The sequence below is a fragment of the Rhea americana genome, unplaced genomic scaffold (genome assembly GCF_003343005.1).
Source record: "Rhea americana isolate MKP2758 unplaced genomic scaffold, rheAme1 scaffold_286, whole genome shotgun sequence".
In the NCBI taxonomy this organism is placed as follows: domain Eukaryota; kingdom Metazoa; phylum Chordata; class Aves; order Rheiformes; family Rheidae; genus Rhea; species Rhea americana.
Genome location: NW_028186408.1, coordinates 448,344 through 459,589, shown reverse-complemented (window position 1 = coordinate 459,589; position 11,246 = coordinate 448,344). Strand labels below are relative to the sequence as shown.

The following is an 11,246-nucleotide window of genomic DNA, read 5'->3' as shown; positions in this document are numbered from 1 at the left end:
CCGGCCCCGCCAGGGCACCCGGCCCCCTCCCGGCCCCGCCAGCGGGGAGACCGCCGGCCTGCCGCCGCGAGCGGGCACCCACCTCCTTGACGGTGCAGACCAGGTTCCCGTAGCAGAAGAAAATGACCATCAGCGGGATCGTGAAGTGAACCACGAACATGTAGACAACGAAGGATTCGTTGTTGACCTCCGGTTTCAGGGTGTAGTAGTCAATCCCACACGAGCACTGCATGCCCTCGGGGATGTACCTGCGAGGGAGGGGAGCAGGGGTCAGTGGAGACCTGCCGGAAAGCTGCAGCCCAGCCACGGTCTGGCAGGCTCCCGCCGCGTGCGCCGGACGCGACACCCCCGTACCTGGACCAGCCGAACAGCGGGGGAGCCGCGCACGCCAAGGCCATGACCCAGGTGAAAGCAACACCCATAATGGCATGGTTCTCCCCAAAGCGGAAGTTGCTCATGGGCTTGCAGACCACGACATATCTTTCAATGGCCAGGACAACCAGAGACCAAAGGGCAATTTCACCTGCACCAGGGAAGACAGAGAGATGGGGATACAGGGACCTCGCGAGACAGGAAGAGAAAACCATGCTGATGCCAACATGAGGCCTCCGTGGGCTGCTGTTCCTGAGGAAGACCCATAACAGCAGGTAAATCTCAGCCAAGAGTTTGGGAAAGATAAATGAACAAAGCTGGAGTTTAGATGTGATAGGAAGGCATGAGAACTCACTGCCTTGCTACACCAGTGACACCCCCCCCGCCCCGGCCCCTCATGGCAACCCCTTTGCTGCTGCACTTTGAGATCCGTGGCTGAATCCTACCACTCGGCCAAGGTACGTCCCTCCCCCTTCGGGACACCTGCGCCTGGATGCCTGCAGGTCCCACTCCGGGAGGCAGCTAGTGCCGACCRTGCCGGATGTCTGCTCACTGCCCGCAGCTGCCCAGGACACTTATGCAACAAGGACCACAGGATCCTTCCCTTCTCCTGGAAGGATGACACTAACACGGTCACTGCCAAAACTGTTGCAGGATTTTTCTTTCTGCTTGCTCATCCACCTTGGCTGATGGTGGATGACCAAGCCAAGGTCATCCTTGGCAGACGCTGGCAATTATGGAAGCAGCAAACTGGGTTCCTTGCACGTGGCTGAAGGCTGAACCTCACAGCAGTGGGCATGTTTAGACATGCAGTTTTTGTTTACATCTGTTTCATCTAAAGCCTGGCTGACATGGGCAGGAGATACAGCTCTGTTTTAGCCTGTCCCACCACGCACCACATCAGACAGACTGACCAACAGAACCCCGTGAAATGGGAAGAACAAATCAATCATCTCTTGTTAGAAAGCAAGCCAAAAAGACATGCAAAGTCCAATGAGTGAAAAATCTGCTACTGGTCACTTTTCACTGCTGAACTATTTTTCTCAGGATACTCAGCAGGTGGGTACCAAAATAGAGTCAAAAAAACAAAAGCCATTTTTTTTGTCTCCTTGTTCACCTCCCACCCTGAAAGGCTGTAACTGCCTCAATCCAAATCAGGAACAGACCAGGCACCTTCCAGACACTGCACGCTTTTCCAAGGGCTTCTGGGCTTCCTACTCCCCCTTCTCCGTCTCCTGAAATCTAGAGCAACTTCTGGCAGAAGAAAATTTTTGTGTATTTGGAGAACTCACCACCCAGGGTAGCAAAGAAGCCTTCGATGTAGCAGCCTGTTACTCCAAAGACAAAGTACCCGTTCATTGATGTGTACATGGTGGTCGTGAAACCGCCAAAGACCATGAAGAGGTCGGCCACCGCCAGGTTCAGCAGGATGTAGTTGAGCGGTGTCCGGAGCTTCTTGTGCTGGATGGTGACATAGAGCGTGAGGAAGTTGACGGGGAAGCCCAGCAGGATCAGCATGAACATGTAGGCGGCCAGCGCCGAGAACTTCCAGGGGTCTGCCAGGTAGTACTGGGGGTACTCAAAGGGGCTCCGCACCACCCCGGTCTTGTTGGACATGGGCACGTAGAAATCTTGGCCTTCCGTCCCGTTCATGGTTGCAGTTCGCGAAGTGTCTTTGGGTCCTACTCAGCTTTTCTTCGCGGGCGGGCGACACCGCCGAAGCCGACCTCGCACCGCTCCTGGGCTGTGCCGTACCCTGAGCAGAAGCGGCTCCGGAGCACTGGCYGCTGCGTGACGCCCTTTATAACGTGCCCTTGCAGGTAAGCTCGAGGCGCTGGGTCAGCTCGATTAGGGCTTACAGAGTTATTAATCATGATCATCTGGGGTAAKTGGCTTTCCCGGGGGCATTAAGGTGACACCTGTTTCTGGCCCACGCTGTTGCTGCTGGGGGCCGTGGTGTATATAGGGGGATTGCTCCGCGCCTTGCCCTCTGTTTGGAGGGCTGAAACCAGCAGCAGACAGGCGCTTGGCCCTGCAACTCCAGGCTGCTCGCCCACAGCCCACGTGGCCCRTTGGGCTGACGTGCCTCAGTTTCCCCGTGGCGGTGCGGGGGACGTGCTTGCCTGCCCACACTGCGGATGGCAGGGGGAGGCGCGAGGGAAGGACAAAGCGTGGCCGAGCCGTCCCTCAAGGTTCTCCAGCCGGGCTGATCCCCGTCCCCGCGAGGAGGAGYGGGGCTTGCAATGCCGCCTCTGCGTCCACGGGGCGGGCAGGATGGAGCGGCCCAGGCCTGTTCCCGCAGTGGCTGCTCCGAGGGCGGCCTGGGGGCGGGGGGCTCCTGGCAGCCCCAGCCTCTCCAGCCCACACACTCTCAGCCCCCACATTTGGGGGGGGRTGTTCAGCAGCACTGTGAAACAGCAGCCCTGCTGGCAGGTTTCTGGTTGTATCATCTCCTCTGAACCTGATTTTATTTATGATGTGGGTCATGCCAATTACACGGGCAGCATCTAATAAATAGCCTAGTGCAGSTGTCTTGGATAGATACTGTTCACTGGTGCCACGGGGCCTGGTGCACAGGGCACCGGTGGAAGCTCTGCGCTGAAGCTGGCAGTTGACTTCCTATTCTGGACGGCAGAAGTCTGCAGTCCCCAAGAGCCACTCTGGAACTTTGCAGAAGCACCAGATGCGACACAGGTAGGCAGTCGTAGCTGCAGGGAAGGCGCTGGAGCCTCCCACATCCTCCTTCTCTCTGCCTCCAACTGCGCTTGAAATGTTCTTCATTTCAGCCAGCAATTGAGTTAGACTTTATCTGGTTTTAATTTGTTAGAGACAATGGCATAGCGTATACAGCAGARTGGGCACAATGAAGCCAACCGCTGGGGCGCTCTCTTCCGCAGAAGGTGACTGCTTAAAATTCACACCACCAGGATTAATCTCTGTGACTCTAAAGCTATTTCTCCCCCCCCCTTTTTGTTACTCTTCTCAATAATAGTCAGTAATAGTCTAGTTAGCGGGCAAATAGCAGCTAGCTTCTCCACAAAAGCAAGGTGAGGAGGGTCTGCTTTGGCGTACCAAGGCCAAGATAGGGCCTGCGCAACTCCACACCAATTGCTTTTTGGCTGCAGCCAGACTGCCGAGCTGAACTTTCCTCCCAACCAGAGGTAGAGGAATGGGCAACTGTGAATACCTCAGGCAACATAGGAGGATGTGCCAGACCAGATGGAGTTCATGGCTTGAGATGAGCAAAAGCTTATGTCACATTAGCCTTAATAAAGTTGCTTCAGTCCTGGCCTAGTGTTTAACCAGTGTTCCTTCTTGGTTAGTATAACACATGCAAAACTGCTTAAAGAAGAAAAATACAAAGCTATAGATGATCTCCAGATGGTCTAGCTGATCTGCAGAGGTCCCTTCCAACCTCAACCCTTGTGATTGTGTGTTCTCTTTTAAGAGGAAATGAAGCAGGGAAAGCTAAGTGGAGAATCTCTTCTAGAAGTGGCTTTAGACCTAAGCGCAGGCACAGACTTGACTGTCCACAGTCCCCAGAAGGCCACAATCCCTCTGGCCATCTTCCTTCATGTTGATGTGCAGATAACATGTCCTCACACATACTCTGCTCTCACTAAAAGTCCCTCTCAATTAACTGTTCTCATGTATTGCCAAGGCCACAGCAGGGCCACTATCTAATTGCAAATGCAGCTGTTCATACTTATACCCAGGCATAGAAGGATTAAAACTTTATATTCCAGATACACAAATATACTGCATTAAGCTTTGATGTAATAAGCTGCTGCTGAGGTTAGCAACTGTTGTCTAGAGCTCAGAGCCTGAAGTGCGTCATTGATAGAGAACAGCAGTAGCAAAGGCAAGCAGTAATGAGGTAGAAGTACAGGACAAATTAAAAAAAAAAAAAAAAAAAAAAAAAAAAACAGTCGGTGAAACCACTTAAAACAGCTTCAAACAAAAGCTCCAAGGTGGTACTTCTTGTACATTCAAGGACTTCTTATTACCAAGCTACTTTAGAGTTTCAATGGCACAAGGCATTCTGGAACTACATCATCTTTAAAATTTACAAGTTGTGTAGAGTATATTTCTGCCTGGAAAAGCCCAATAAGATTTTCAAACCTAGCTTGTATTCACAGAAAAATTATTAAAGAAAATCTTCCTTTCTTGATGCATTTCGTCTCTGTGTAACTGTGAACTAGAATCTATTTATTTTTACAATTTTTCATTCCTCCTGGTTTTCCAAAGCCAGGACAGTTCTGGGAGAATGAGCTGAATTTCTGTTTTGGCTCACATATCAAACAGAATTGTTTATCAATGTCAGTCGCAGAGTCTTTATTGCAAACAGTGATATATGAGTCAGAAAGCAGACAAGTGGTAATTAGAACAGAATGTTTTTAAAGTTGTAAATTAAGCAATTTGATCAGAAATCACTGAAGGACTCAGAAACCCTGTCATGTCATTTTGGAGCATCGCTTTCAAGAACAACTTGAGCAGACACAGAGACATCACTTCACATGAAAAGTGGCATTGTTTACATGGTAGCTGTGCTAGCAGCACCCAGCACCCTCAGCCAACAGTTTAGACAATAAAGAATAAAAAAATTTTCCACTGAAAACAAAGAAAGGCTTGTGACAGTCAGGATGTCATAACAACAATAAAATTTGTGGTTACATGAGCACAATTTATACTGGATTAAAGTCTAAWGATCTATCATTTTTCAGTTCAAATCCAGCCCACCTGATTAACTACTCAGTGACCATTTTCAGGAAAATTCAATCATCCACAAGAATTTTGATCAAGTGCTGCATCACTAAAATACTGTTGGTTTTGACACTCAGTTGGCAAAATTAGAGGGGGAGTGGGAAGCAAGAAGCTGAATTGGAAGGCAGCTCCATCACCTCCCCTCCACCTCTTTTGCTTCCCATGGCTCTGAGTTGAAGCAAAGCTGGTGCTGAAATACTCCATTAGGCACGTCGCCTCTGCTGACCAGCACTGTGGTCCATGGATCTGCACTACTTCAGCCAGCCTTGAGTGCCCAGACCACAAAGGTACACTCAGATCACAAGAGCAMCATGAGAGCTCCATGGTAACAGACAAGACGCTAGCATTCCTGGGAAGCATCCCATGCTTTTAGTGCTACAGCAAGTTACATCATTTATGACTTTTCAGCAGACTGTGAAGACCTCTCCTACCTTAGGCATAGGAGAACTGTTGGAAAGCACTGGCAGACTATCAGCCCTCAAAYGCTTTAGTCTTCAGGCCTGGTAACCTGGCGTATTTTACAAGTATGCAAATATGTTCAGCTTAGCCCATTAGGTCAATGGCTTTTCCCTTACTAGTGGTAAACATGCTAAAAATCAAATTTAACTAGGACTACATAAGTGGCAGTGGACTGATAAGGTCTCTATGTCTGGGTACCATGGTTTACATGATACGTGTACTTAAATGCACCACCTGTCATTCTGGATTTTAAACATGTGTTAAGTCTACACAGGTTAGAAGCTTACCTTTGACTCCCAGCTCTGTGTGGCTTTGGGAGATAGTCCTTGATGCCAAAAACAGTGCAACTCCTAAGATCACTCCTTAAGAGCTCTTAACTCTAATGCAGTTCTTGCTTAGATGACACAGCAAGGAAGTAAAAGCTCAGAAGAATAATACTAAGTTTCCTGAGACACACAGTAATGAAAAATGGCCCTATTTATTTGAAATTCTGTCAGTAACAAGTACATAAAGACCAATCCAGGTCTAACACAAGTTAGAGTAAAAACAATGATTACTTCAGGACTGAACTTGACCCTAAAAACATTCCTGTAAAGTCTGTGGCACTTCAGCTGCTTGCCTGGAAAATGTAGAGGACATTCATAAACAGACATTTTATTTTAAAAAAATAGTTACATTTTTTCAACTTAGTTGTGCTGTTATATACAAAATGGAGTAAGATGACTTAACTAGTTGTTAGGAAAACACTAAGAATGTAACAAGTGTACCACCAAGCCAATATCAAAGTCTCTCAGTTGAGGTATAAAATTGTTCATCTTCATTGATTTGAGTCATCTATTCTCCTTCGACAGAATGGACAACARTTATGCTGAAGTACTAGAAGCTCATAGTCTTCTGAGTGAAACATCTGTGAATTAGAAACAGATTTAGAAACAAGATGAGCTCAAATAAAATGCAAACAACCTCTTTTTCAGGACACAGATATTCTGAGGSTATTACAAGAGGAGAATTTTCAATTGTTTGCAAGATCTACAACCTGGAACAGAGCAGCAAATATTTCACAGACCATTCTCCACGTTGCAGAAGAAATTACTTCTGCAAAAGGAAGGATGAAAATTAGATGGTTTCTGTGTAACCAAATGTAACTAGACTCTGGTATTTCGGAAAGTCATTCCTGAAAGGTGAAGGAGAGGTAGAAGGACTGAACCACAGGCCAGCATTGTTTACTGGCTCACTTCCTCTGCTAGACCAGACTGAAAGTCAGAGAGGCAGCACAAAAAGGAATAAGTAAAAATCAGTATTTCTGTCATTCTTCTGAGGTTTGCTCGAGTGGCTCTGACTCCTGCTATCAGTGCATCTTCACAAAGTATTCTGTCAACCTCAGCTACCTCAAACTTTTCAGAAGGCAGCTGTTCCTCTGTACGTCTCACAGCTTATTTTTTGTTTTTACTTGCCTCTTCCCTTTATGCATCATTCAGAGATTTCATGAATACATTTTAAAGTTTGTAGTAACAATGCTTAGAATTGTTTTAACTAATTTCTCAGTGGAGTTTTTTTTTTAAAGCCTTCCCATAAAAACACTACCTGAAAACATGATGGACACATGGTAATGGAGGCATCCGGTAGCAAGGAACGGTAGTACTGCCACCGTAATGGCTTTGGCCAGCGTTTAATCAGGACGTCCCTCCGGCTCATTGATTGGAGAACAGCACGATTCACAACCACTGGAACAAATTCTGACCCTCCTTGCTACAGGAGAACAGATTTGAAAACAATTACTGTCAGCACCTGCAAAGCCCTTTGAAGATTAACAAGAATCCTGTAAAAAGCTAGTACAATTCAGTAAAAAAAAAAAGCTAAAAAAAAAAAGTCAGTAGCAGCTTTATCAACACCTTCAGCAGAAGCAGTAGTCAGCCACATCTGTAACTTGTTTTCACTGAGCTTCAATTATTCATGTTAACACAATTCCTTGTAAGTAACAACCATGCCTACAGGCATTTATTAAAGCTTCATAGTAATGACTGTTTTATAGTTATACTGCCCAGACACAGAAACACCCAAGGGGACAGACCTGTTACATCATGACATCATACTGTTCCAGAGCATTTACTTTAAGATATCTTTTTTTTTTTTCCCCCAGGTTTTCCTAGCAGACCAACCACTTTAAGAGAAGAGTTGTTTGGTAAATCTTGTTCTCTCTCAAGTTCCATCCCTCTCTTCCAGTCTTTTTCTTGTGGTGGTCTGCATAACACATTCACACCAGGTGGGTGCAGTGTAGTTTGTAAGTCAAAAATTTCTATTGATTTCTATGAGTGGAAGGAAAGAAACCACTGGAAAAGACATAAGGCTCTCACCTCAAAGCTCAGTTTTGCTGTAAAGGGATCATCATCTTCAGTAATACCTGTGTGGTCATCAAGCCTCAAACTCTGTGCATCTAAATACATTTCTTAAGGAAGAATAATTCCCATAAAATTATCTATCTTCATGGTAATACAGAACAAATCTGAAATCACAGTAGCAGAATGGGTATCCTTATTGCTCCAAAGGGTCAGGGTACTGTCAAACTGCTACAGCACCTAGATTATTATAGAAACTGATTCTGAGTAACCAGGGAACCATACACCATAGCAGCTGCTGTAGAACAGCAAAACTGACTACAACCATGTGTGATATCAGCTCTGCCTTTTTTTCCTGCCTCCCCTCCTGCCCCTCAACAGGATGTAAGCAGCAAATAAAGCAACCTTTTTAAACTGCATTTTGAGCAGGTTTGTTTARAGATCATGTTTTCTTGTGCATACTCTGCACTTAGCGTAACAATGCTCTACAGCAGGCTCTGGATGCCAAAACATCACAAAATAGATTCCAATGGGAATGGTTACAGGGAAAATCCTGCTGGTTTCTGTTGGCTAGGAAGAGGGCAGCCTCTAAAGCACGCATGTAAGCAGAAGCGGTAATACACTTCAAATTCTCCCATTCTTTATAGAAAACAGAGATGTTACAACAGAATAGGTAAAGTATGTCTTATCATCGTTAAGAAGAAACATTTGGCATGATTAAAAACAATTTTCATGAAGAAAAAGCTTTACAAGAATATTATGTTTAGTTAAAAGACCACTCCAGTTATTGACTTGAAAAGGAAACATAATGTAGTCATAGTCAAATTAGTCATATGACAAAAAAAATGCAAACCTATGAAAAAAATTTAAAATGAAAAACTTAAGAGACTGGAAACAATTTTGATTCAAAAGGATACTATCACTCATCATCTCTTGCCATTTATTTGCTCTTTTATTCAACCTTGGAGCTTCAAGATCAATGAGAGCTACAGCTTCTTCATCTGTGATGCCATCTTCCAAATAGAACTCAACCAGATGCAGTACTTCTAAAAGGGATGTGAAAAGCAAGCAGTTGACCTGCAAGAACTCAAAAAAAGGCCTAGTAGAAGATGCTATGCATTTAAAGAAGTGAACATCCTCAGACTTCTGTAATGATGTTCTGCCTACACATTCTCATTAATCAAGTTAAATAAATAAATAAATAACCCTCCACTTCTCCAAGGATGGCATCTATGTTAATGAAACACTGCTGCTGCAGCCCTGCAATGAAATCCAACTATTCATGCGACAAGAAGCAGCACAAGTCAAATTTAACAACATCAAAACTAAAGACCTATTTGTCCAAATAATGTTGTGGAGGGAACAAAGCACCAACCTATTCTGTTCAGTTAACATGTTTATCTACTTGAAAAGTATGACCAAATGTGATATTCCAACGCACCGTAAGAGGAAGCAGAGAAGACGAAAGGTTGTCTGCAGTTAATGCAGACATTCCCCAAGTTATTTAGCAAAGGGTTGTTGGTAGAGCACCTATAACACAAGGGCACAAGCTCCTGCAAAGACATATACAGAGCACAGTAATAGCAAACAGATCAGCACATCCTAAATTCTCTGGTTCCAATTAAATATGGCTTCCTTAGGTTTACACCACTGATATTACATCAGCCCTAACCTGGAGAAATATTGCACTGAAATAAGACCTTTTAACATCTGAAAATGCTTTTTTAATAAAATGGCAAGTTTTCACATTAAAAAAAAACTGTCTTCACCACTCTAACAATGAATTTTTTACCTTGCCTTGGCTGTAACAGAAAGAATTCTGTATCAAACACATACTGCCAAAAGAAGGTGAGGAAAAGGTTGCTGAAGCAAATTTTTTTTGCTCAAAGATTTGGTCAAATGCAAGTCGTCAGATGAATTCATCTCTGTTCTTTTCAAGAGCAGTTATTTTAGACAGTTCTTAAGATTGTGTTTCAATTATTTCCAGTGGCCAGGTTCATGTTCATTTGCACAATACAATTTATTTTTAGTGAGTACCATCAGACATAGTTTTATAGAGCACTGCAGAAAGTCAGTCTTCAGTTAAAGAAGAAAAGGTGTTAAAACTTAAGGAAGGTAGACCATTCAAGGGGTATGGGGAGGAGGGAAGGAGCGCTAGTAGCTGGGACAAATGAAAGTGACCTCCAGCTGGAGACAGACACAGACTCTGGAGTAATTGCATGTGGATCAGAGAGGAAAAGACTTGAAGGAATTAATAGGCAGAGAGGAAGGCAGATGTAAGACAGGAGAGGGAGGACAGGAGCTGCCACAGAGAAAGGACTGATTTTAATTTGTTCTCAGGAGCAAAAGGAAGTCTGACCTGAAGAACAGTAATAAAAGGGCTTTGTTTCCTACAGAAATTGTAATCATATCACAGACCTGTGCATAATATATTTCAGACTTCTTTGTGCATATGGCAATACAGACTCTTGGATTAAGCCACATATTAATGATTAACATGAAAGACATTACAACTTACTTCACTGTCATGGAACGGCTTGGACCGGATTGTCAGGCTGCCCAGCTCAATTGATTTCTGGAACCTCGCTGGGATCTGGAGTCCCTGTAACTTGTCATAGGCATGACGAGCTAGTTTATATGCACCAAGAGCTTTGCTCTGTTTTGCAAGAGCAAATAACGTATTCCTATAATTAAATTAAGGAATAAACATACGTCCGGCATTTAAGAAAAACCACAGCACTTCTTCTAACCAGAGAAGTTGTTCCATGAAGCCTATCCAACACTAGTGCTTTAAACAGGTCTTAACTCAAATAAATCTGTTTACATGACTCCATTTAAATAAATGGATGTGGAAGGACTGTCAAAATGACTGTAGTTGATTATTACTGAGGTAAGGAATTGTCCCCACATTAACATTGCTTTGGTTAAACATTCTGAATCCTTCTACATACTTTCATTAATTTTATACTGAAAGGCATTTTTTCCAGGGAAAAAAAAAAAAAAAAGCCCACCACACCACACCCACATTTAGAATACCAGCAACCCACTGACACCTACTGAATACATACGATCTCCTTGGAAAGAACTCAACATATGTCCTGTGTCATCGATGAAGGGTTGTCCTTCCCTTTCATCAGTGTGTAACAGTAAGCACTGTTTAGAAAGTTACCAATCATACAGCACTTTATGAAAGACTACATAAGTTAGAAAATTATTAAAAGGAAAGCAAGCATCCTATACAAAACCACAAATGAAGTGAAAACAAGGGATTTGGGTCTCCATGGCATCCACTGACCCCTCTTTTTATCTTCAACA

General features: G+C 44.3%; 2 protein-coding genes across 3 annotated transcripts in view; both read right to left on the bottom strand.

Annotated features, from left to right (window-relative positions):
- RHO (rhodopsin) overlaps positions 1-2,025 on the bottom strand; it is a 5,385-nt gene extending 3,360 nt beyond the window's left edge. Inside the window, exons 1-3 of the mRNA XM_085308915.1 lie at positions 1,665-2,025; positions 355-523; positions 52-248 (exon numbers count right to left, since the gene is read on the bottom strand). Of these exons, the coding sequence (XP_085165041.1) occupies positions 52-248; positions 355-523; positions 1,665-2,025 (727 nt within the window). The remainder of the gene's footprint in view (positions 1-51; positions 249-354; positions 524-1,664) is intronic.
- A 4,208-nt stretch (positions 2,026-6,233) lies between these two features.
- The window catches only part of IFT122 (intraflagellar transport 122), a 33,510-nt gene continuing 28,497 nt past the window's right edge, over positions 6,234-11,246 (bottom strand). For both annotated transcript variants that reach the window (XM_085308883.1, XM_085308884.1), the window contains 6 exons: positions 10,450-10,615; positions 9,373-9,484; positions 8,849-8,977; positions 7,950-8,029; positions 7,180-7,344; positions 6,234-6,502 (listed from right to left, as the gene is read on the bottom strand). In XM_085308883.1, the coding sequence (XP_085165009.1) occupies positions 6,413-6,502; positions 7,180-7,344; positions 7,950-8,029; positions 8,849-8,977; positions 9,373-9,484; positions 10,450-10,615 (742 nt within the window). In that variant the 3' untranslated portion in view covers positions 6,234-6,412. The remainder of the gene's footprint in view (positions 6,503-7,179; positions 7,345-7,949; positions 8,030-8,848; positions 8,978-9,372; positions 9,485-10,449; positions 10,616-11,246) is intronic.